Source organism: Solanum dulcamara, chromosome 4, assembly GCF_947179165.1.
Source record: "Solanum dulcamara chromosome 4, daSolDulc1.2, whole genome shotgun sequence".
NCBI classification, from domain to species: Eukaryota; Viridiplantae; Streptophyta; class Magnoliopsida; order Solanales; family Solanaceae; genus Solanum; species Solanum dulcamara.
In genome coordinates, this window is record NC_077240.1 from 78,809,575 (window position 1) to 78,831,413 (window position 21,839).

Consider the following 21,839-nt stretch of genomic DNA (forward strand, 5'->3'; position numbering starts at 1 on the left):
CTAATAAAGAGGAGTCTCAGAGAAATGGTAAAGTTTCCGTTTTATCTACAGGTAAAATGTTCGAGCCGTAAAATCATCTCTTGACGCTTGTGTCAGGGTGGGAAATATTTTTTTTGGGGGGGTGGGGGGATAGGTAAAGGTAGACAGCATATATTACCCATTTTCGGGGTGTGACTTCCGTGGACCCTACATAAACATGAGATACTCTGTGCATCGAGTTGCATGTTAAACTAATAGAATGTGCTCTTTTGCGTTATATTTCAAGTAAAGATAAGATTTTGTCACCAATTCTCCTTTACCCTGTTTTTAATTTGATGTACTTATTATGAAGGGAATCATGGACCAACGATAAAAGTGTAGTCGTGTTAATTATATGCTTTCTGCATCGGGTTGCGCCCGTTGTACTGATTATGAAGAATCTTGGAGCAATAATAAAGTTGTATTCGTGTGATCTACAGATCACATGTGATTTCGACTCATGGAATCACTCGATGATGTTTGCATCAGGGTAGACTGTTTATATTATACCCTCTTGGGTGTGATCTTTCATTAAATCTTACATGAACGCGGAATGGTTCGTTCACGAGGCTACAACAGAGTAGTTTACACCTTAATACTCCATTTTCTTATTCCCCATATTTGTGGAGCCTTTCTTATGTCAATTATAACTATATAATTTGTTTCTTAATTAAACTAAGCTATTTAACCACTTGTTGGACTCACCTGATTAATTATTAGTAATAAATCAAGAATAGTATGCTAATCATTATTATCCTTAAATTGATATGCCTGTTAGAAAGTTAGTGGTGGTATTTGGTTGTCCACTAATATATTTTTCTATTCATATGGGGCCCACTGAAAGTGGGCAACCCACTAGTTTTACTCTTTTCCTAGTCTATATATATTGCCATCTTTTGGCATGGCAGGGAATATACACACATACATAATACACACGATTTTCTTCTCTCTCTTTATTAATTTTTCTATCACTATTTCTTCCTTTTATTGTTAAACTAGTATATTTCTTAACACGTTATCAGCACGAGGCTCCTGCTATTTTTTTTCAAAGTAATAAAAAGTGGTAAAAATTTTATTTAATTTTATTTTCATAAAATGACAAATATTTCAAAACTTGAATTTGTGGCTCTGGACATTTCTGAAAAAGGCTACTCCTCATGGGCACTAGATGTCGAAATTCATCTAGAATCGATGGGTCTGGCAGACACCATCAAAAATTATAACACGACATCCAGTCAAGACCGTGCAAAAGCTATGATTTTTCTCGCCACCATCTTGACAAGGGGCTAAAATTATAATATCTTACATTAAAGGATCCCCTGAAATTGTGAAAAAATTTAAAAGAAAGATATGACCACCTGAAGTTGGTCATGCTTCCACAAGCACGTCATGATTGGTTAAATCTGAGACTAATGGACTTTAAAAATATAACTGAATATAATTATGTCTTATTTAGAATTATGGCTCAGTTAAATTATGCGGAGACGAAATCACTGAGCAAGATAAATTGGAAAAAATATACTCCACATTTTCACCCGCAAATATGCTCCTGCAGCAATATCGCGAAAAAAGTTTTATAAAATATTCTGAATTATTATCTCACCTTCTTATTGCTAAAAGATATAATGAATTATTAATGAAAAATCATGATAGTCGGCCCGTTGGTTCTTTGCCTCTCTGAAGTGAATCAGACAAATTATAACCAACGAGAAAGAGGTCATTGCCCCAGTCGTGGTCGTGGTCAAAGAAGAAATTTTAATCATGATACTCGGCTGACACCAAGAAATGATCAGCAATATAAAAGGCAGGGTAAAAAGCCAGAAGTTTTACCCAAGAAAAATTCAGAAAACATATGTCATAGATGTGGAGGTGTGGGGCACTGATCGCGGACTTGCCAGTCGTCAAAATGCTTGGTTCAGCTATATCAGGCATCTTTGAAAAGGGCAGAAAATAATTCAGAGACAAATTTTATCTCTGAAGATAATATTGAGCCCATGCATTTGGATGTAGCTGACTTCTTTAATTTTTCAGACGAAAATATGAATATCGATAGGACTAATAATATGTAAATATTTTTCTTTTTATCTGTATTAAATATTATGTTTGTATTTTCCTAGTCCATGTAAATAAATAAAAAAAAATTGTGTAATGTACCATGTGTTAATACTTATTTTATTTTTTATTGAAGAAAATATGAAAATACCTCAAATCTTGTTTGGATCAATGATAAATCAATAGGATATTTGTGTAATTGATAGTGGAACAACCCATGCTATATTTAAAGACGAGAAATATTTTTCTAACTTGGTAAGAAGAAAAACAAATGTTACTACAATTTTTGGTAATACAAAAATGATAGAAGTCTCCGAAAGAGCTACTATAATTCTGCCTAAGGGGACAATAATTGTTATAGAAGATGCACTATACTCTTCCAAATTCCCAAGAAACTTGTTAAGTTTTAAAGATATCCGCAGAAATGGATATCATGTTGAGACACTAAATGAAATGAATATTGAATATCTTGGTATAACTAAGAGTATCTCAGGCCAGAAATATATCTTGGAAAAATTACCAATTTTGTCGTCTGACTTATATTATGCAAAAATTAGTGCAATTGAAGCACATATGATCGTAAACCAGAAGTTTACTGATCCAAATACATTTGTGCTATGGCATGATCGAATAGGTCATCCTGAATCAATAATGATGAGACGAATTCTTGAAAATTCAACTGGACATCCGTTAAAGAACCAGAAGATTCTTACAAATGATGAATTTTCATGTGTTGCTTGTTATCAAGGCAAATTAATTGCCAGACCAGCGACCCTGAAGGTTGGCATCGAATCTCTTGGCTTTTTAGAGCGTATACATGGAGATATATGTGGACCTATTCATCCACCTAGTGGATTGTTTAGATATTTTATGATCCTAATAGATGCATCATCTAGATGGTCTCATGTGTGTCTGTTATCATCTTGCAACCTAGCGTTTGCGAAGTTGTTAGCACAAATAATAAGATTGAGAGCGTAATTCCCAAATTATCCAATTAAGGCCATTCGCCTTGATAATGCTGGAGAATTTACATTCCAAACTTTTAATGATTATTGCTTATCAATTGGGATAAAAATTGAACATCCTGTTGCTCATGTTCATACTCAAAATGGCCTTGCAGAGTCATTTATAAAGCACCTACAATTGATAGCAAGACCTCTACTAATGAAAACAAAATTGCCAATTAATGTTTGGGGTCATGCTATCTTACATGCAGCAGCACTTGTACGTCTCAGACTGACACATTATAATAAATATTCTCCGTCACAATTAATATTTGGTCACGAACCAAATATAGACCATCTAAGAATTTTTTATTGTGCGGTATACGTGTCTGTAGCACCACCACAACGTACAAAGATGGGCCCTCAACGAAGGTTAGGCATCTATGTTGGATTTGACTCACCCTCTATAATTCGATACTTTGAACCGTTGACTGGAGACTTATTCACTGTTTGATTTGCAGATTGTCGATTTGATGAAATAATTTTCCCTTCATTAGAGGGAGACAAAAAGGAACCCGAACCCGAAAAAGAAAAAGAAATTGCGTGGAAAGTTTCATCACTATCTCATTTTGATCCACGCACCCCGCACATGTGAGTAGGAGGTCCAGAAGATCATCCACTTACAGAAAATAGTAAATCAAATGCCAGATGTATTTACTGATTTGAAACGAATAACTAAGTCACATATCCCTGCAGTAAATGTGACTATCCAGATTGATGTCCCAAAAGGACCATCTATAAGTATCATAATTTCTGAATCCCAAACACGTCAGAAGCGTGGTAGTCATTGGGTTCAAAGGATAAAAATCCTAGAAAGAGAAGCGTGAGAAATAATAAAGATGATACTACAAAAGAACCTCCTGAAGAAGGTCAAGATTTGAGTAATCCTGATATTCCTGAAGAAATCAGTGAACCCGAGACTCAAGTGAATGAAGAACTTTCAATAAATTCTTCCGGTGATGAGATAAATTTAGATCGATCTAAAATCACTATTGATAGTATTTTTGCATATAATGTTGCACTTAACCTCGTGCAAGATAGTAAAAGTTTTGAGCCTAAATCTATCGAAGAATGTCGACGTAGATGTGATTGACCAGAATGGCAAAAGACAATTCAATCAGAATTAGATTCACTTGCTAAATGTGAGGGTTTTGGACCTGTAGTCCAAACCCCTGAAGGTATAAATCAGTTGGCTACAAATGGGTTTTTGTGTGAAAACGAAATGAGAGAAATGAAATTGTAAGATACAAGGCACGCCTTGTTGCACAAGAATTCTCTCAAAGACCCGGAGTCAACTATGAAGAAACATATTCACCTGTTATAGATGAAATAACTTTTAGATATCTCATCAGTTTAGCTGTACATAAAAATTTTGAAATACATCTAATGAATGTAGTTACAGCTTACCTTTATGGTTCACTTGATAATGACATTTACATGAAAATCTCAGAAGGATTAAAATTGCCTGAAGCATGTAAAAAAGTCTCGGGAAATGTACTCAATAAAACTGCAAAGATCATTATATGGTCTGAAACAATCAGGGCGCATGTGGTATAATCGCCTAAGTGAGTACTTAATAAATGAAGGCTATATAAATAATGTTATTTGTCTATGTGTTTTTATTAAGAAAACGGAATCAGAGTTTGTTATACTCGCCGTTTATGTTGATGATATAAATCTCATTGGAACCCCTGAAGAGGTTCAAAAGGCGATTGAGTATCTAAAGAAATAATTTGAGATGAAAGACTTTGGAAAGACAAAACTTTATCTAGGTCTGCAAATTGAATATTTAGCAGATGGGGTTTTTATCCATCAATCTACCTACACTAAGAAAATCTTAAAAAGATTTTACATAGACAAAGCACATCCATTAAGTACTCCAATGGTTGTTCGATCACTTGAAGTGAAAAACGATCCATTTCGACCTCCAGAAAAGAACGAAGAACTTCTTGGTCCTGAAGTACCATATCTTAGTGCAATTGGTGCACTTATGTATCTTGCTAACGCAATCAGACCTGATATAACATTTTCTGTTAATTTGCTGGCAAGGTATAGTTCATCCCCAATGCGAAGTCATTGGAACTGTATCAAACACATTTTGCGATACCTGAAGGGTACTATTGATATGAGTTTGTTTTATACTAACAAAGATTGCGCAGACCTTATTGGTTATGCAGATGCAGGTTATTTATCGGACCCACATAACGCCCGATCTCAGACAAGTTATCTGTTTACATACGGAGGAACTGCTATATCATGGCGATCTACAAAGCAGTCTATAGTTGCTACTTCTTGAAATCATGCTGAAATAATAGCAATTCATGAAGCAAGTAGAGAATGTGTGTGGTTGGGATCGATGATACAGTTCATCAAAGAAAGATGCAGTCTGGAAAATAATGTTGAAGTACCCAAAATTATATTCAAAGACAATGCCGCGTGCATAGCTCAATTGAAAAGTGGCTTTATAAAAGGAGACAGAACGAAACATATTTCACCAAAATTATTCTTCACACATGATCTCTAGAAGAATGATGATATTAATGTACAACAAGTTCGTTCATGTGATAATCTTGCAGATTTATTCACAAAGGCATTACCAACATCAACTTTTGAGAAATTAAGATATAAGGTTGGAATGCGTTGTCTCCAAAATATCAAATGAAGCTTTCATTAGGGGGAGTAAAATACGCGCTGCACTCTTTTTTCCTTAACTAAGGTTTTTGTCTCATTGGATTTTTCTAGTAAGATTTTTAATGAGGCAACATTCAAGGCGTATTACCAGATGTGTGTACTCTTTTTTTTTCACTAGGCTTTTTTCAACTGGGTTTTTCCTAGTAAGGTTTTAAAGAAACACAATATCTATGGAGGCAAATTACACGTGGTCATCCAAGGGGGAGTGTTAGAAAGTTAGTGATGGTATTTGGTTGTCCACTAATATATTTTTCTATTCACATGGGGCCCACTGAAAGTGGGCAACCCACTAGTTTTACTCTTTTCCTAGCCTATATATATTGTCATCTTTTGGCATGACAGGGAATATACACAGATACATAATACACACGATTTTCTTCTCTCTCTCTTTATTAATTTTTCTGTCACTATTTCTTTCTTTTATTGTTAAACTTGTATATTTCTTAACAATGCCCAAATTATTGAAATGACTCATCTTTCAATGTATTATAACAAGTTAGTATCATGTTTAAGTTGGAGAAAATTAGAGAATAAAAATTATTGCAAACTAATAAACTTTGATAATGCAAATCCCAGTGGGGTGTACAAATCCTGCTTTAATTGCACTTTCAAACCTAATTTATCTTACAGTTGGCCCAAAATCTGTCTAATCAAAGTGATTAACTTAAAAAAAATTGTAAATAATAAAGATGGGTCCATCCTTAGTTAATTAAGGAGAAAAGGAGAAGTCATTAACTTTTGAAAAAGGTTAAATTTATTTTCTACTATTAAAAAATTATAGTAATTGTAAGTAACAACCTTCATTATATTTTTGTTGAACGGTAAAAATTTATTTGCACCTAACAAGCATCTTGTATATATGCACATTTATAATTTAATCATGGTTAAGGGATTTGTATTCTTATTTCTTACCTAAAATTTCAACCGATAAATTTATTCGATATAAATATCAAATTCGAGTAAGTATTTATTTTAATGACAACATATGTTCTCTCCACCAATGAAATGTCTTGAAGCATTGAGAGTCAATTTAATTAATTATTTAAGTAAATAGATGGCTTTTAAGTTTTAATTGATCAATGGTCACTTCAATTTGCTATTAAATTACATTAGAACACTTAGAACTATCAATTATTTCAATTAAACACATGATAAAGTATTTATTTAAAATTATAAATGCGTCAAAAAAAATAATGTATGAATAGAATAATTTACTCTTAAAATGTGAAAGAAAGAGAAGATAAAGGAAGAAAAGACACATAAAATCAATAATTGAAATGAATCCAATGCTTCAAAGATTGTGTTATAACAAACTACAGCAAGTAACACAGGTCCAAATAATTGTAGTAGGACATAATAGAATTCATTTTTTTTTAATCAGAGATTTCGAGTTTGAGTTTTATGAGTAACAATATGTTGGTAGAATATAGCATTTTTTAAATGGATCTTACGTGATGTGAATTTGAATTAGTCAAAGTTTCAAAGCTCATGTCAAACGCCAAGTGAAAAAAAACGTAGGTATAAATACTACCAAGAAGCACTCAAGGATGTGACTTAGTAGTCAATAAAGTAAATTTAGAACTCTGAGGTCTCGAGTTCAAATTTTAGTTGAGATAAAACCACTAGGTGATATTTTTCTCATCTACCCTAATTTTGGTGGACAAAGCTTCCTAATACCTATAACTGATGGGAGGTGGACGAAATCCGTGGAATTAATCGAGGTATGTGCAAATTGACCTAGATGCCACAATTATTAAAAATATCATCAAAAGTTGTAATGCATAAATAGATCTCTCCATCTTTAATCAAAGTTTCAAATCGGATATCTAAAAATGATTTTTTTTTATATAAAAAGTATTATTTCTTTTAATGAATCTTACACGATAAAAATCTAAATACCAAACATCGAATGAAAAAACAAAATATCATAACTACAAAAAAGAAACAACAATGCAAGAACATGAGGGATGTCAAAATTCTCGTAGTTGTCATTTTGGAAAGTACTGTTATTAATGTAGACAATATATTATGTGGCTTTAACACATTTGGCCTTTCTCAATTGTTATTTTACAATATGGTTATTTTCCCAATTACAATAAGAAAATGGTATTTTCGTTATTCTGATTAAGTTTAATATTTATCTACAACCCGTAAGAATAAACGATTTTAGACATTATCTGCTTTCATAGTGTGACAGACATTCTGTATAAGATTCAAAAATGAATTTATCGTCGTACGATTGATCGATGATTATTTCAAAGTGGTTCAGGTAGCTCAGTTGAACTGAAAATTCTTGTGTGATTCGAAAGATTACTAACAATTTTGATTTTATATTAGCAAATATTAAAAGTAAGACCCGAATCTTATCCACGCAATCAAACAATAAAATCAATTTTGTAGGGACTAATAATAGTATAGAGGTAAATAACATTATTCTTTAATTAAACACTTGTCAATATTTATATTGTTATTCTAAAATCCAAATTTAGATGGCAAACAATAACTTTTTTTTTGTATCTAAATATATTTAAGTTTTTATAATTTTAAACTTAAAAAATAATTGAGTTTTGTCAATCCACATAAATCATTAAAATAAAAAAGAAAGGAATCAACGACAGATAATTTTTGTTGCCAAACAATAAAAATCTATCGCTAATTATATTTAATAAATGATTAATGATGAATTATAAAATATCTTATTACCTAAAAACTATTTAATGATAAATTTTGAAACTTAAAAAGGAACAAAGATAACAACAACAACAACATATCTAATGTAATCTACAAGTACGATCAAATGAGAATAGATGCGTAAGTAACCTTACTCCTCCTATCGTGAGAAGGTGGAAAAATTATTTCTAATAGTGATATATTATTCATATCTTCCTTATTCTGATGATAAAATAAAAAAATTAAAATTTCCAAATATATTAAAACTTTCTATTATTATTATTTTTACACACAAAATCCCATACTTTCCAAATTCTTCCAAAACGGAGAAAAATAATTTGAATAAACAATCAACGGCTGAGATGCATTCGAACTTAACAGATCCACCGTTGGATCAAAATTCCGGCACGTTCTGACAGCTAACGACGAAACGGCTGTTGAGACACGTTGATTACGGGCCCATTAGAGAAACGTGGGACCCACTCACGTTCTACAGTCATGCCACGTTGGCACTTTCACATTTTTCTGAGCCGGCGTTTTATGACGACTCTACAACATCTTACGATAACAATCATGATTTATGTGAAAACGATGATCTTTTATTTTTATATTATGTTATAACTTATATCATATGTTTTCTATAACAATATTTTTTGATATCTGTCAAAAAGTATTGAAACAAATGATGTTATTATAAAGAGATTTGATTGTATTTTCTATTCGATATTCAATACCTGTTTTAGAGCTCTATTAATCTAGATTTGCCGTGATTTTTTTTATTTTAAAGCATTCCTTATCCGTCGATGATTTAATTTTTAGAATTCGAATTTGAAACTCTAATTAAGAACGTGAGTACTAACTATCCTATCACGACCTTTGATCATATTTTTTTATAACCAAATAATAATATGCCTTTAGTTATTTTGGATCCATGAAGTTGATGAATTGATCATTTTGTCCCTTTACTTATCCAACTAGCCTTTTTTACTCTCAACAAATTAAGGGTAAATGGAATTTTCAAATTATACAAATACAAAATGCATATTTGTCACAACATTAATCATTTTTTTAAAAAAAAATAAGAAAACAGCATAATATATAGGCTCTTTCTGGAGTTGTTTAAGTCTGTAAATTATTTCTTTGATTTTTCCAAAATTTGAAAGAAAAGTTTTTTTTTTACCTAGGTACTCATTTTAAGGTTCGATTAATTTAAATTTATCCTGAAATTTTTTACTTTTAGGGGATAAGCTCTTCTTATCAAAAACGATTTCATTTTTATAAGGATTCAAAATCGAGATTGCTGATTAAAGAAAATGCTAAACATTTTTAGAGGATATATATTTGAAAAAAAATGGATTATTGTACTAAATAACTCATTTGTTTACAAGTTATATTAAATTTCATGATAATTAATAATATGTCAAAACAAAATATGTTGATTGCTAAATGGAATTGTGGTCCAAAATTTTGTCATCTATTAATTGGAGTTTTTAATTAAATTCCAAGAAAAAAAAACTATCAACTCAATAAAATATTGGTGTCAAACATTTTTCCTCCATTATTCCAAATAGAAAACATACAATTACTAACTTCTTTACTAGATAAGATTGTGATGAGGTTTGGAATTATAGTTTCATATAGAAAATTTCACATTGGGTGCAAGTCTTCAAAGAGATAATAACATAGTTGACAACATTCTTGCTTGTTTTTTTTTTCTCAATAAAAATAACAATAGCTCGATTAATCTAAATTCACGTCACTTAGATTCCATAAAAAAGGTAAATACTCATTTTTGGAATTAGTTTTGTCAATTATCCCTTTTTGCATCATCTGTTTAGTAAATGATCTTTGTTTTATATCTGACAACTTATGAATCATTTATATTATGTTGTAAAGATTTATTTTGAGCAAAAAAATGAAAATCTTGTGAGAAAATATTCGACATAGTCTAAACTTTGTAAGTTATTAAAAATGTTAGACTAATGTTTTGTCTATGATTTGAGCTTGAGGAATATATGAACAAACATTAAATCCATATCTAACGTGGTAAAAAAAAAAGATAATCTTTTAAGGGTTATATCATCACAATTTTTAAAAACGGAGAAACATTTAAATAGTGGCCTAAAAAAAGGACATTTGCATAAATTAATCAATTTTTTATTTTATTTTAAGAGTTCGAACTGAGACCTCTAAATTAAGAACGGAAAAATTTAAATCATTGCGATATATCTCTTGATGGTTGTAAGCATGTTATTAAACAGTAAGAAAAAGTAACATAATTAATTAACCTTCTTTAAAATATACAATTATACAAATCATATATTAATTTATTATAGTAAGATATATCATATTGGTAGGATTCTTGTTTACTTAGGATTCTTTTGTCATAAAATAGTAAGACCATTTCAAGATATTACAACAATTATTAGAAAATTTGCTAAGGCCTAAGAGCTTGTCCAACGAAATGAAAGCAGTGACTTTTGAGGGTGTGGTTGGACGGTTTGAGATTCTTTCAATTTTAATTAGAAGTTTTGAATTTAAGTTTTTTGAAATGAAAAAAACTACGTTGAGAGCATTGTCTTAAGAAATTGGTTTAGTAATGCGTGAATTCGAATTTAATCCAGTTCTGATAGAGATCGGACATCAGATTAGAAACCAAAAATAATAATTTTTTTTTTTTTGGAAAAAAATATCTTTTGGTACACCTCTTGACATGGATAATATTAGATTGCCACTAACGTGTTCTCCACATGCTGACTCTTGGAGCAAAATTAATAATAACTACAAAAATTATACATTAATGGAAGACAATAATCAGATGATGTTATTAATTATTGATGACTTATATACTTTTATTATTTTTACTATTTGTGAGTAATTTGGACCAAATTTATGTTGAATATTTCTAATAAAAGAATATTAGATGATTTAGGTTTCTAAAAATAAAAATGCACTATAAAAGTGCTTAAAAATTATTTGTACTTAAAAAAATATTTAAAATAAGTCAATCGAGAGACTTAAGTACATTAGATTCATGTTACTTATAGATACAATCAATAACTAAGAAAATCTAATCGAAAAGAGAAAACCAAATCAAACCAAACCAATTTATTTTGATCTGCATTGGATGACATTTTTCAAAAAAGACTAAAATCAAAATCGTATAATGCAAAATCAGACCGAAAAATCGAATGCACATTATTAAACTAAGTTATTTAAGCTAACGTTTCACCATAAATTTTGGATCATATAACTGTATGACCATAAATTTTGATCAAATTTTGAAAATCGAATCCACAAACTACTTTTTGGTAGAAATTTCACTATGACTCATAAACAACAAACTCAATATAATCTCATAAGTGTAGTCAAGAAAAAATAAAATGTACTAGCCCTTACCCTTTACCTTTGAGAAGGTAGATAGTTTTTTTCCAAAAGACACTCGACAGAACAAACAGTGACAAAGAGGCAATAACAACACATAAAAACAACAATAAAATAATCAAATATCGAGTAAAATGCATGTCTGAAAACAACTTCAAAAACTCAAATTTTTAAGTTTCAACTTCAAATTTTACGGCCAAAGAGTGGCTAAAAACAAAAAAGAAAAGGTTATTTTAGTCATTCTAGATTTACCAAATGGAAAAGGAAAAAAATATTAACTTCCCTTTTACCTTTTATTTTTTAACTCCTTTTCTCTCTGTCTGTCCTCTTCTTCTTTTTTTCCTACTATTTCTAACACAACTTTACATTCCAAAGCAAGCATTTTGAATTCTTTGAGTCATAATTGATTTGTACCATTCAACAAAGCAAACAATTTGCCACCAATCAGCACCCAAAATCCCTCAAGACAAAAAGGTACTATTCACTCCTTTCCTCTCATCACATTCCTTTGCTATTTTGGTTTTTCAAGACTGTACATTTCACTGTTTTTTACTCAATTCTGTTGGATCTTTGTATTTTTCTTACTTTTTATGGGATTTTATAATTTGGGTGTTCCATTTTTTGCTTCTGGGAAGTGGGATTTGGTTGCCTTTTAGGCATTGTTTAGTTGGTTCTTGAACTGTTTGTTGAATTTACAGTGTCAAGTTTCTTACTTTCATGGGATTTTATGAGGTGGGTATTCCATATTTTGCTTCTGGGAAGTGGGATTTGGTTAACCTTTTAGGCTTTGTTTGGTTGGTTCTTGAATTGTTTGTTGAATTACACTGTCAAGTTTATTACTTTTATGGGATTTTATGAGGTGGGTATTCCATATTTTGCTTCTGGAAAGTGGGATTTGGTTACCCTTAGGCACTGTTTGGTTGGTTCTTGAACTGGTTATTGAATTTACAGTGTCAAGTTTCTTACTTTTATGGGATTTTTTGAGGTGGGTATTCCTTTTTTTGCTTCTGGGAAGTGGGATTCGGCTACATTTTAGGCACTGTTTGGTTGATTCTTGAATTGTTTGTTGAATTTACAGTGTCAAGTTTCTTGATTGTTGAAAATTCTGGTTATTTCCTGTGTCTACAAGTGTTGAATATGCTTGTTGAAAGTTGAATGCCCTTGATTTATTTGGCGGATCCAGGATTTTTAGTTTATCGGTTTTGAACTACAATTCATTTTGCTTATTGGGTTCTGAGTAGATTATTTATAGGTATTAAATGAATTTTTTAAACACAAATGTAGGGTTTAAGACAAAGTTATTGGGTTCTGCTGAACCTGTAATTTGCATTGTGGCTCCGCCCATGCCTTGAAGCTTGTCCCTTGTCTGGTAATATATAGTTGGTCGGTTGTTTGGAGTCCACGACTGACTTGTAGGTCTTCAGTTAGTCAGTTGAAGTTGGATTTGGCTACCGTTTATGCCTTGTGTGGTTGCTTCTTGAATTGTTTTTGATGGCTGAAAATTGTGGTTATTTGAGAACAAGGGTTGAAAATTGTCATATGGGTTGTGTTTCTTTTTCCTTACATTTATATGTTTTGTCATTTTCTGTGAAGATGTTTTAGAAGAAAGTGACTTGTTTGTTAAGTGTTAAGTTTGTGTAGTTTTTTCTTATAGCTGTTGATTCAACTTAAAGTTTCAATTTTTATTGTGGATTTTGTCTTTGTGTTACTTCAGATATTTTGGATAAATGGAGTCTGAAAATGGGGTTCCAGTTGAAGAGGAAAAGATAGTTGTGGTTGAAAAGAATTTGGATATGAGTAAGGAGGAGAAGAATGTGAATGACAAAAAGGAAAATGCAAATGAAGAACTTAATGTACCTGTAATCAAAACTGAACTGTCTCGAAATGTTCCGAAGAGCAAAGGGTCGAGTCAAAAAAAGCTTGCTACTGGTGGAACTACAAAGAACAATAAGATGGTGAAAGATCTGGCTAGTTTAAGAGGCACAGCTGCATTGACTCATGCAAATAAGGCGAGTCAATCACAGAGTCTGTCGTTCCCTTCACAAGGTGTTAGTTCTGATGTAATGAGGAAGAGCATGGATGTGTATCCAAAGAAATCGGATGCCAAGGAATTGAAAACAAAGGGGTTTAAGAATGAGACTTCACTTTCGAAGGGATCATCGGCTTCTAGTTCGAATCCGTCTAGCAGGGGTGTATCTGGTGGAGTCTTGAAGAATGCAAACACAAATGGAGGTGTTGCAACCAGCAGAAGGACAACTATTGCAGCTGTCCCGAGTCTCCGACAGTCTATGGTATCGACCCTCGTTATATATTTGCATTTACCTTGTTTGATGGATGGTTTATCTCACTGTGTCTTTAACCTGTTTTTTCTTTATCAGTCTGGGAAGTCTCTTTCAGCCAATGGAAATGCAAAGAAAGCTACATCTGAAGTGTAAGTGACTTTGTTGCTTTGCATTTTGAGTGAAGGGTCAAAAACACACTAATGGTATCCTGGTTTTTCGAGTTTCTTACTGAGCTATCAGGTATGCGAATTTCCTACCTGAAGTATCACCAACTATTTATCAAAACACACCTCAACTATCTATTGTTCCATTTTCGTACCTGGACGATGGTGATATTTCAGGTAGGAAAAGGGAACACTGATAGTTGAGGTGTGTTTTGATAAATAGTTAGTGATAGTTCAGATAGGAGACTCGAAAACCGGGGATACTTTAGGTGTGTTTTTGACCATTAACTCTTGCATTTTTTATGAAGCTTTTTTTTGGTCTACGCTTTTGCTTATAGTGTCAATTTTTTTACTTTATATTTTGTTTCATTTGCAAAGAATTTTTCTTCCGTTAAGTTATTTCTTTGTACTGCAGATCGAATGACGAAAACAAGAAGCCTACTAAAGCTGCATTGCCTGTTAAAGAGGATGAGGATGCTCGTTCTACTACTTCCTCGTACTGCTTTTGTTTTTGCACTACTTTCATTCTTTTGTTCTATTGGTTTGTTCATCATCTTTCATGTTCTAGGCCAATTAAATCTACTCCTTTTTTGTGTCTTTTGTTACCAGGAGTACCACTCCTCATGGGCAACGAAGGGCCAGTGTTGCAGGATTTTCCTTCAGGTTGGAAGAACGTGCCGAAAAGCGGAAGGAGGTTTGTAGTTCTGCACTTGTTTCTTGTTTACCAATGAGGGAATGTAACTTTATACGCAAAGCTAAGTAGGACGAGGTTTCCTTCTTCGTTAGTTCTTGGCAAAGATAGAAGAGAAGATACAGGCAAAGGAAGAGGAAAAGAATAACTTGCAAGCAAAATCCAAGGTTGGTTCGAAATATATATTAAGTTTTCCCAGTTAACTATTTAAGATCTACTCTCTCCTTAAGCCTTCTTTACTTTTTGGAATTTGGGATTTGGTACAGGAAAACCAAGATGCGGAGATAAAGCAATTGAGGAAGAGCTTGACATTTAAAGCTACACCAATGCCAAACTTCTACAAGGAACCCCCTCAAAAAGTTGAACTCAGGAAGGTAAAGTATTGATCTTAGATCTCACCACTGTTGACACTGGATCATTACTTTCAGAAAACACATTAATGTGTTGGCTTTGACATCCTCTCGCGGGAAAAACCTTCATCTTCTGCATGACTTGACATGTCAAAATTATAGTGTGAGCTTCAGAAATTAACAAGTAATTTCTAGTAGAGCATTTTTTTTCTTTAGAAAATTCTTTCGAGATAGTAGATCTTAGACATGGCGTAGACATTGGCCATGAAGAGGATCCACCCCACTGCTTCCGACAAGATGGGGCATTAGGAGCTCTAAATGAAGGAAAGCCTGGCATGCATAGAATTTAGCATAACTTCTGATTTATACTAGGAATTCTACATGTTCAAGTTCCCCATTACATTTCCCAATTGTCACGTCTTTTAATTCGATGCTTGAGGGGAAACCTGGTGAGAGAGCATGGATTTGAATAGAGAAACGATATGCCTCCATCTAATTTAATACGCATGATCAGTAGGCTTTCAATGATACAAATTCTTGACCACAATGAACACAGCGAAAAAAAAGATTCTGATTTCATTACTGTGCAATTCTTAAGTGTTTGTGCTTTTCTTGATATCAAAACCGAAATGGGGCACTCACTTTATGGATCTTTTTTCCTCTAAAAATGACACTGTAGATACTATCGGACATTGACAACCATTAATGAATAAGTAGTTATGCATTTTCTACAATACCTGAAAACTGTTGTACAAAAATATAATGTTATAGCATATTTATTTTCTTCAAGTGACCCCCTTGGATGATTAGGATATCGTTTAGTAGTCAATGTATTCATCTAATGCATGCCTCGGAGTGGAACACTTTAGGAACCATATATGCTTCAGAGTTTTGAGGCTACTATATTAGCCTTCCATGTTACATGTTAAAATTTCATGCTTTCATGACTTGTCATGTTATTCTTGTCCCGCACAGATACCGACAACACGTGCTGTATCTCCTAAGCTTGGAAGAAACAAGAACTCCATATCAACAACCAACAGCTCCGAAAGTGGAGGATCGTGTTTCAGTCCAAGATTTGTCAAAGAACAGGCAAAGTCACCCCGGGCTTTGCTGTCAACTGGCGATAAAGTTACTGATGCTTCAAAAGGGAAGCCTAGTGAAACCAAGAAGCCAATGAGAAGTTCCTCAACTACTAAAACTAAAGGGCAAGCTGTTGTAACAAAATCAAAACCTGCTGAAGCAAAGGCGTTGGATGAGAACATTTGTAAAGGGAAATCAAAAGAAATGCTCGAACAACCTGATGAAAAGTCCGAGATGAATCCAGCTAACGACAATGCACAGAAACCGTCAAACACTGTTGTTATGCCATCAGCTCAAGTCACTGTTGAAGGTTAACGGATTTAAGGAAGTTCCAAAACGCGTTGTATTCATATATACACTGTTGTTTCCTTTTTGGGGTCTGGAAATTTTATGCTTCATTTAAGTTGTGAATACATTGTTGTATGTTTTGTGTTTATAAGTTGTATATTTTGGTTCAAATTTATTTGATATATATATATGTTATTTGTATCTTTAAGTACTTTTCAGTGCAAGATGTGTATTTCTGAGTTACAACATCTGTTTTTCCTTTTATAATCATATATGTTCTTAAATTTTACCTCGTCGGAAACAATCTTTCTACCTCTGAACCAGAAGTTGGAGTCGATATCTAGAGGATCCCCATAAGACTTGCTTTGCCACAACTCGTGACAGATCATCAAGAGTTTAATACAAAAATGGCATGATGGAACACCAAGAGTTTAGTACAAAAATGTCTTGTGGATTATCAAGAGTTTAGTACAAATATGTCTTGGCGGATCCACTAGGAGTTTCTGATGAATGAGCTTGCAAATTAGAAATGCTTTTTTTTGGCCTAAAAAAATAAATTTTTTAATCTATTTTTATATTTCTCATGATCTATACCTGGATCACCAGAAGTTTATGCGAAATTTCGCCACCATGTTTTACTTCAAAATTGATTTATTTTTGTTAAAAATATGGGGAAAACCGGCATACCCCATAAGGTGGCTATGATATTTTATTTTTTTTGTTTAAAGACCAATTATTTTGAAGGGCAAATATTAAAGACCAACCTAAATATGAGCATTTGTACGAATGACCCAAAGTCTATTATTAGACCAATGGAATTCTTGATTATTATTATTTTTTGTATGGGCCTTCAAACAAGCTGACAATCATCAACCCAAATGAGATGAAATGGACAAATAGCCAACATGTATCTATTTTTTAATAAAATTTACAGGTCTATCCGCTTCTTAATAATTTCAAATAAAAATGTTTGAAGTTATATATAGCTAAAAGTTCAATCATTTTTATATGAAGTTTAACCAAAAATAAACGAACTCCAGTCATATGGACAAATAGCCAACATGTATCTATTTTTTAATAAAATTTACAGATCTGTCTGCTTCAAAATAATTTCAAATAAAAGTGTTTGAAGTTATATATGGCTAAAAATTTAATCATTTCTATATGAAGTTTAACAAAAAATAAACGAACTCCAGTCATAAGAGCATGAACTTCAGAAAAAAAATGACTGAATTTAGCCACATGTTTGAAGTTATTTTAAAGACGAGTATGGTAAATTTGTAAATTTTTATGCACTACGGATAAAGCTTAAATGGCGATCACAAAATAAAAAATCTATGAACTTCGACCACTGTATTATCACCACTTTATATGTATAATTAAGCTGTTAGAAAAAATACGTTTTATTTACTTAATTATGTCTTCACCGATCGGATAAAAAGTAAGATATGAAAAGGGCAAATTCATAATGTAAGAATAACGTGTAAGATAAAGTAATCTGAAAGCATATTAATTACTAACTATATTTTTTAAAAAAAAACATGTAAAATACGTTTGCCAATTTCAAGTATTTTAAAACTTTGTACTTACTTTTATTTCAATGTTGTTGTTTTTTTAAAATGAAACTCAAAATTATTAAATGTGTTGTGAGAATTGAAGACATAAATCTTATTTTTTTTAAGTAAATGAAATTTATTAATTCTATCTTCTTCTTTTTTATGTTATATGACCTCCAATTTGCCAGTTCTAATATCATGTTAATTATATGTGTTATCTTGTCTGGAAATTTAAACTGCTAAAGAGAATGCACTTTTATATATTTAATTATGTATTTAATATCGTTATTTAAAATTGTTACTAAAAATTATAAACTTCAAATCTTGAATTATCAGATAAATGAAAGAGTTTACATTTTGATAATTTAAATTAGACAATCTTTTTTTCTACTTGTCATATTTCCATTAAAATAAATTACAATCAGAAGACTAAATAAGTTGACATTGACAAGTAAAATATTAAAATTAATAACATTATAGCAAAAGGAGAAAAAAAAGAAAACATGGCAATGAGATTTATTTAAGAGGTAACTTGAAGTTATGGCTAAAAAGGTGGATCTATCTTCCTATATTCTATCTTTGAAACAATTATATATGAAACTCCTATATTTTATTAAGTTATATATATTATTAGGGCAAAGAATTATTTTTTACATCGCCAGATCATCTTTATGATCGAAAGTGAAGTTAGAATTAAATTTTTGGATTCAATTTTTTTTTTAAAAAAAAAAAACAAAAAAAAAAACAGCTTATAGGATTTTGAATAAATTATTTATACATATGAATCAATTGTTTAAATACAAACACAAAGTCTAAGTCATTACCCGTGATAGTAATTTGTCTTATATTCAAGATTATGAATCTTACATTTGTATAGGAGACTTACTTATAGACGGATTCGAGATTTGATGTTTATGAATTTCTACATTGATCTCAAATATCACATTTTATATTTAGATTAGAAGATTAAATAACATGTTGATGTATTATACATATCTTAAATTTAAGACCATAAGATTTGAAAATCTTCTTTACTTTTTTAAAATTTTATGTCAAGTCAAAATCCGTCAAACGATTGAAACAGATGGAGTTTTATTTGAAGAAAAAAGTAAACATTTTTCTTAAAAATAAAGAAATATGCTATCTCAAAAATAATATCCAATATATTAACAATTCTGCTCTTAAAAAGCTAAAAGAATAGACTTTAAATAAATTTATTTTAAAAAATAAAAATTTAAGTCCTCCTATTTATTTTTGGCTTTAGACCCGTGAGATGCTTGAGTCGCCCCTGATAATATGAGCACAAATTATTAGATACCCCATGAACCCATATCAAACTCATTGAATCCGCTATTATACGAAAACTCATAAACTTTAAATCATGTCTACCTATAATTATCGTATTTTTGCAGCCCTAAGATCCGTGGAACGTTCCATAGCCACATGAAAAGTTTAGAAATGATAATTCTTTATTTATATTTTATATTAACTTTGGATTCTTATATAATATTACTATTTGTGAAGGCTATGGTTTGGACTTGTTCTTCTTGCATGAAAATTAATAAAGAATAAAATGAATAAATTAAAGTCAATGAAAGTGAGGGTATAGGGTGAGCGTGGGGGTTGGGGGGTTAGAATTTGTCCAATTTTCTTTAGTCCCCACATCAATAATAACTTTTTATAATTTAATAGTTCCATGTGAAAGGCCAGCTCATTTGCCTTTCCTACTTTGATGTGATTAATCATTAACCTAATAAAACCAACAAAAAAGAGCATGGCCAAATTCTTGATAATAAGTAAGTGGAACCACTATTTATGTATGTAATATAATTCCAATAATTCAATACTAGATGAATATAGTTGGTGCAAGAAAGGAGGGATATAGAAATTAGTTATAAATTTCATCGCTATAAATTCTCGTAAGTAACAAAATTTTTTGATAATTTATCGCCAAAAAGTTATCTATCGTCAGTTCCTCATCCTTCTTTTTTTTATTTTATTTTTTAATAGTGAAATAAGTACTTAAAATTGCAATAAAAATTTAGCACAATTAACTTTTAGAAAATGTATATTTTGAGATAAAGGGAACCTTAAATTACCTAGTGGATATTATTATGTTAGTAACAAAGGTTTAAGATACTCAATTTCAATTCAAACCTTCCAAAAAATTTCATTTCCCTTAATCCAATTAGTCAAGAGTACAAGGAGCTTAAGTCAATGTTCCACAACTTTAGGGTTCTAATGTAAATACCAGATAATTAGGGGATTGGGGGTGGGGGAGTAGTGGGGTATTGAGCACCTTCCATGAAATAACATGTTCATCAAACTTTTTGTTGTTTTCACCAAAAAAAAAAAATATATATACATTCAACCACCATTTTCAATAGGATTTTAATTACATAAATTAGTACTATTATTTTACTAATATTAATAAGGCAGAATGAGAGAAGGTTAGGGTCAACATGGGAATTGACCAATTCACCCTCTCATTCTCCCTTATTTATATTAGTTCCTTTTTGGATTTTATCTCTGGATATAAAGAAAATTCTATTGAAAGCGTCACTTTCGAATGTGTTTTGCATTGCGCGATTCGAATATAGTCGGGGCTTCAATACAGATTCTAGACACCAAGTGAGAAACCAAAAAAATATATTAATTCCTTTTTAAAATTCTCTTTTTTTTTGAAAAAAAAAACAACAAAAATTAGTTTCTCATATATGCGCAAGAGATTTATAAGTTATGCTTCCTGCTAAATAAAGGGCATTTTCGATATTTATTCGAATTACTGCTAAATAAATCTTATAAATTGAGCAATTAAAAGTTGTATCCTCATATTAATAGATAATGTAATGATGATTTTTAAATTTGTTATAATAAATTATTTAAAGAAAGGGAGGCTAAGATTATGAAATAAAGTCAGGCGGTTAAAAAAAATTCAAATTATGAAATTGATTAGCCGTAAATCAAGTTTAATATAAAAAATAGTATTGAGACGTCTATACAATATTACGTTAATTGTGGATATAAATTCGATCAAAGAAGTAGACTATACCTCTTTCATTTTTTTCACTTACACTTTACACTTCTTCCGAATCTAACAAATCTCAGGTGCAGAGTCTTTCATTGTAGATCGAAACTATATAAAAGATAGAATATCATAAAAACTTCACTATCTTTGTATCAATTTTTCCCTACAAGAACTCGAAATAGCAAAAAATACATTTATATTATACAATCTATTATTTTTCATCAACACAACTGTCTAATAAACTTTTTTAAAAGGACAAAATATGTTTCAATTCCATAACACTAAAATACAAATTACATCACATCAAATAAAATAATAAAAGAAAATTGCAAAAAGGTTGCATCACAAGTTAAAGTATCACATCACAATGGTAAAAATAATAGTAAATAAATAAATAAATAATAATAATAATAAGACAAAACACCCGTGAATATATAAAAGGACAAAAAAGACTCTGTATATTTCTGCATACAAAGTGTTGGTACCAACAAACCTTAAATACATATAAAAAATTGATATGTAGTAATTACAGTATTTATAACAAAAACCAAAAAAAAAAAAAAAAAAAAGGAGAAAAA

At 31.1% G+C, this 21,839-nt stretch overlaps 1 protein-coding gene across 2 annotated transcripts; it reads left to right on the plus strand.

Annotated features, from left to right (window-relative positions):
- The first annotated feature begins 12,136 nt into the window (after positions 1 to 12,136).
- LOC129887746 (protein WVD2-like 4) lies at positions 12,137 to 16,859 on the plus strand. Of its 2 annotated transcripts, none has more exons than XM_055962957.1 (8): positions 12,137 to 12,293; positions 13,534 to 14,110; positions 14,198 to 14,250; positions 14,681 to 14,761; positions 14,875 to 14,959; positions 15,052 to 15,123; positions 15,223 to 15,330; positions 16,282 to 16,859. In XM_055962957.1, exons 2-8 carry the CDS (start codon positions 13,547 to 13,549, stop codon positions 16,702 to 16,704), a joined length of 1,386 nt encoding a protein of 461 aa, XP_055818932.1. In that variant the 5' UTR covers positions 12,137 to 12,293; positions 13,534 to 13,546; the 3' UTR covers positions 16,705 to 16,859. The 2 variants fall into 2 exon arrangements, with proteins under 2 accessions (XP_055818932.1, XP_055818933.1); XM_055962958.1 differs by lacking the exon at positions 12,137 to 12,293 and adding an exon at positions 12,382 to 12,551.
- Positions 16,860 to 21,839: the final 4,980 nt, after the last annotated feature.

What these genes read in the sequence shown, in the direction of transcription:
- LOC129887746 (XM_055962957.1), top strand. Translation starts at nt 13,547, where the DNA reads ATGGAGTCTGAAAATGGGGTTCCAGTTGAAGAGGAAAAGATAGTTGTG. An exon ending in CGAGTCTCCGACAGTCTATG is followed by an intron (nt 14,111 to 14,197) that starts GTATCGACCCTC and finishes TTTCTTTATCAG; the next exon opens with TCTGGGAAGTCTCTTTCAGC. An exon ending in ACTTGCAAGCAAAATCCAAG is followed by an intron (nt 15,124 to 15,222) that starts GTTGGTTCGAAA and finishes GATTTGGTACAG; the next exon opens with GAAAACCAAGATGCGGAGAT.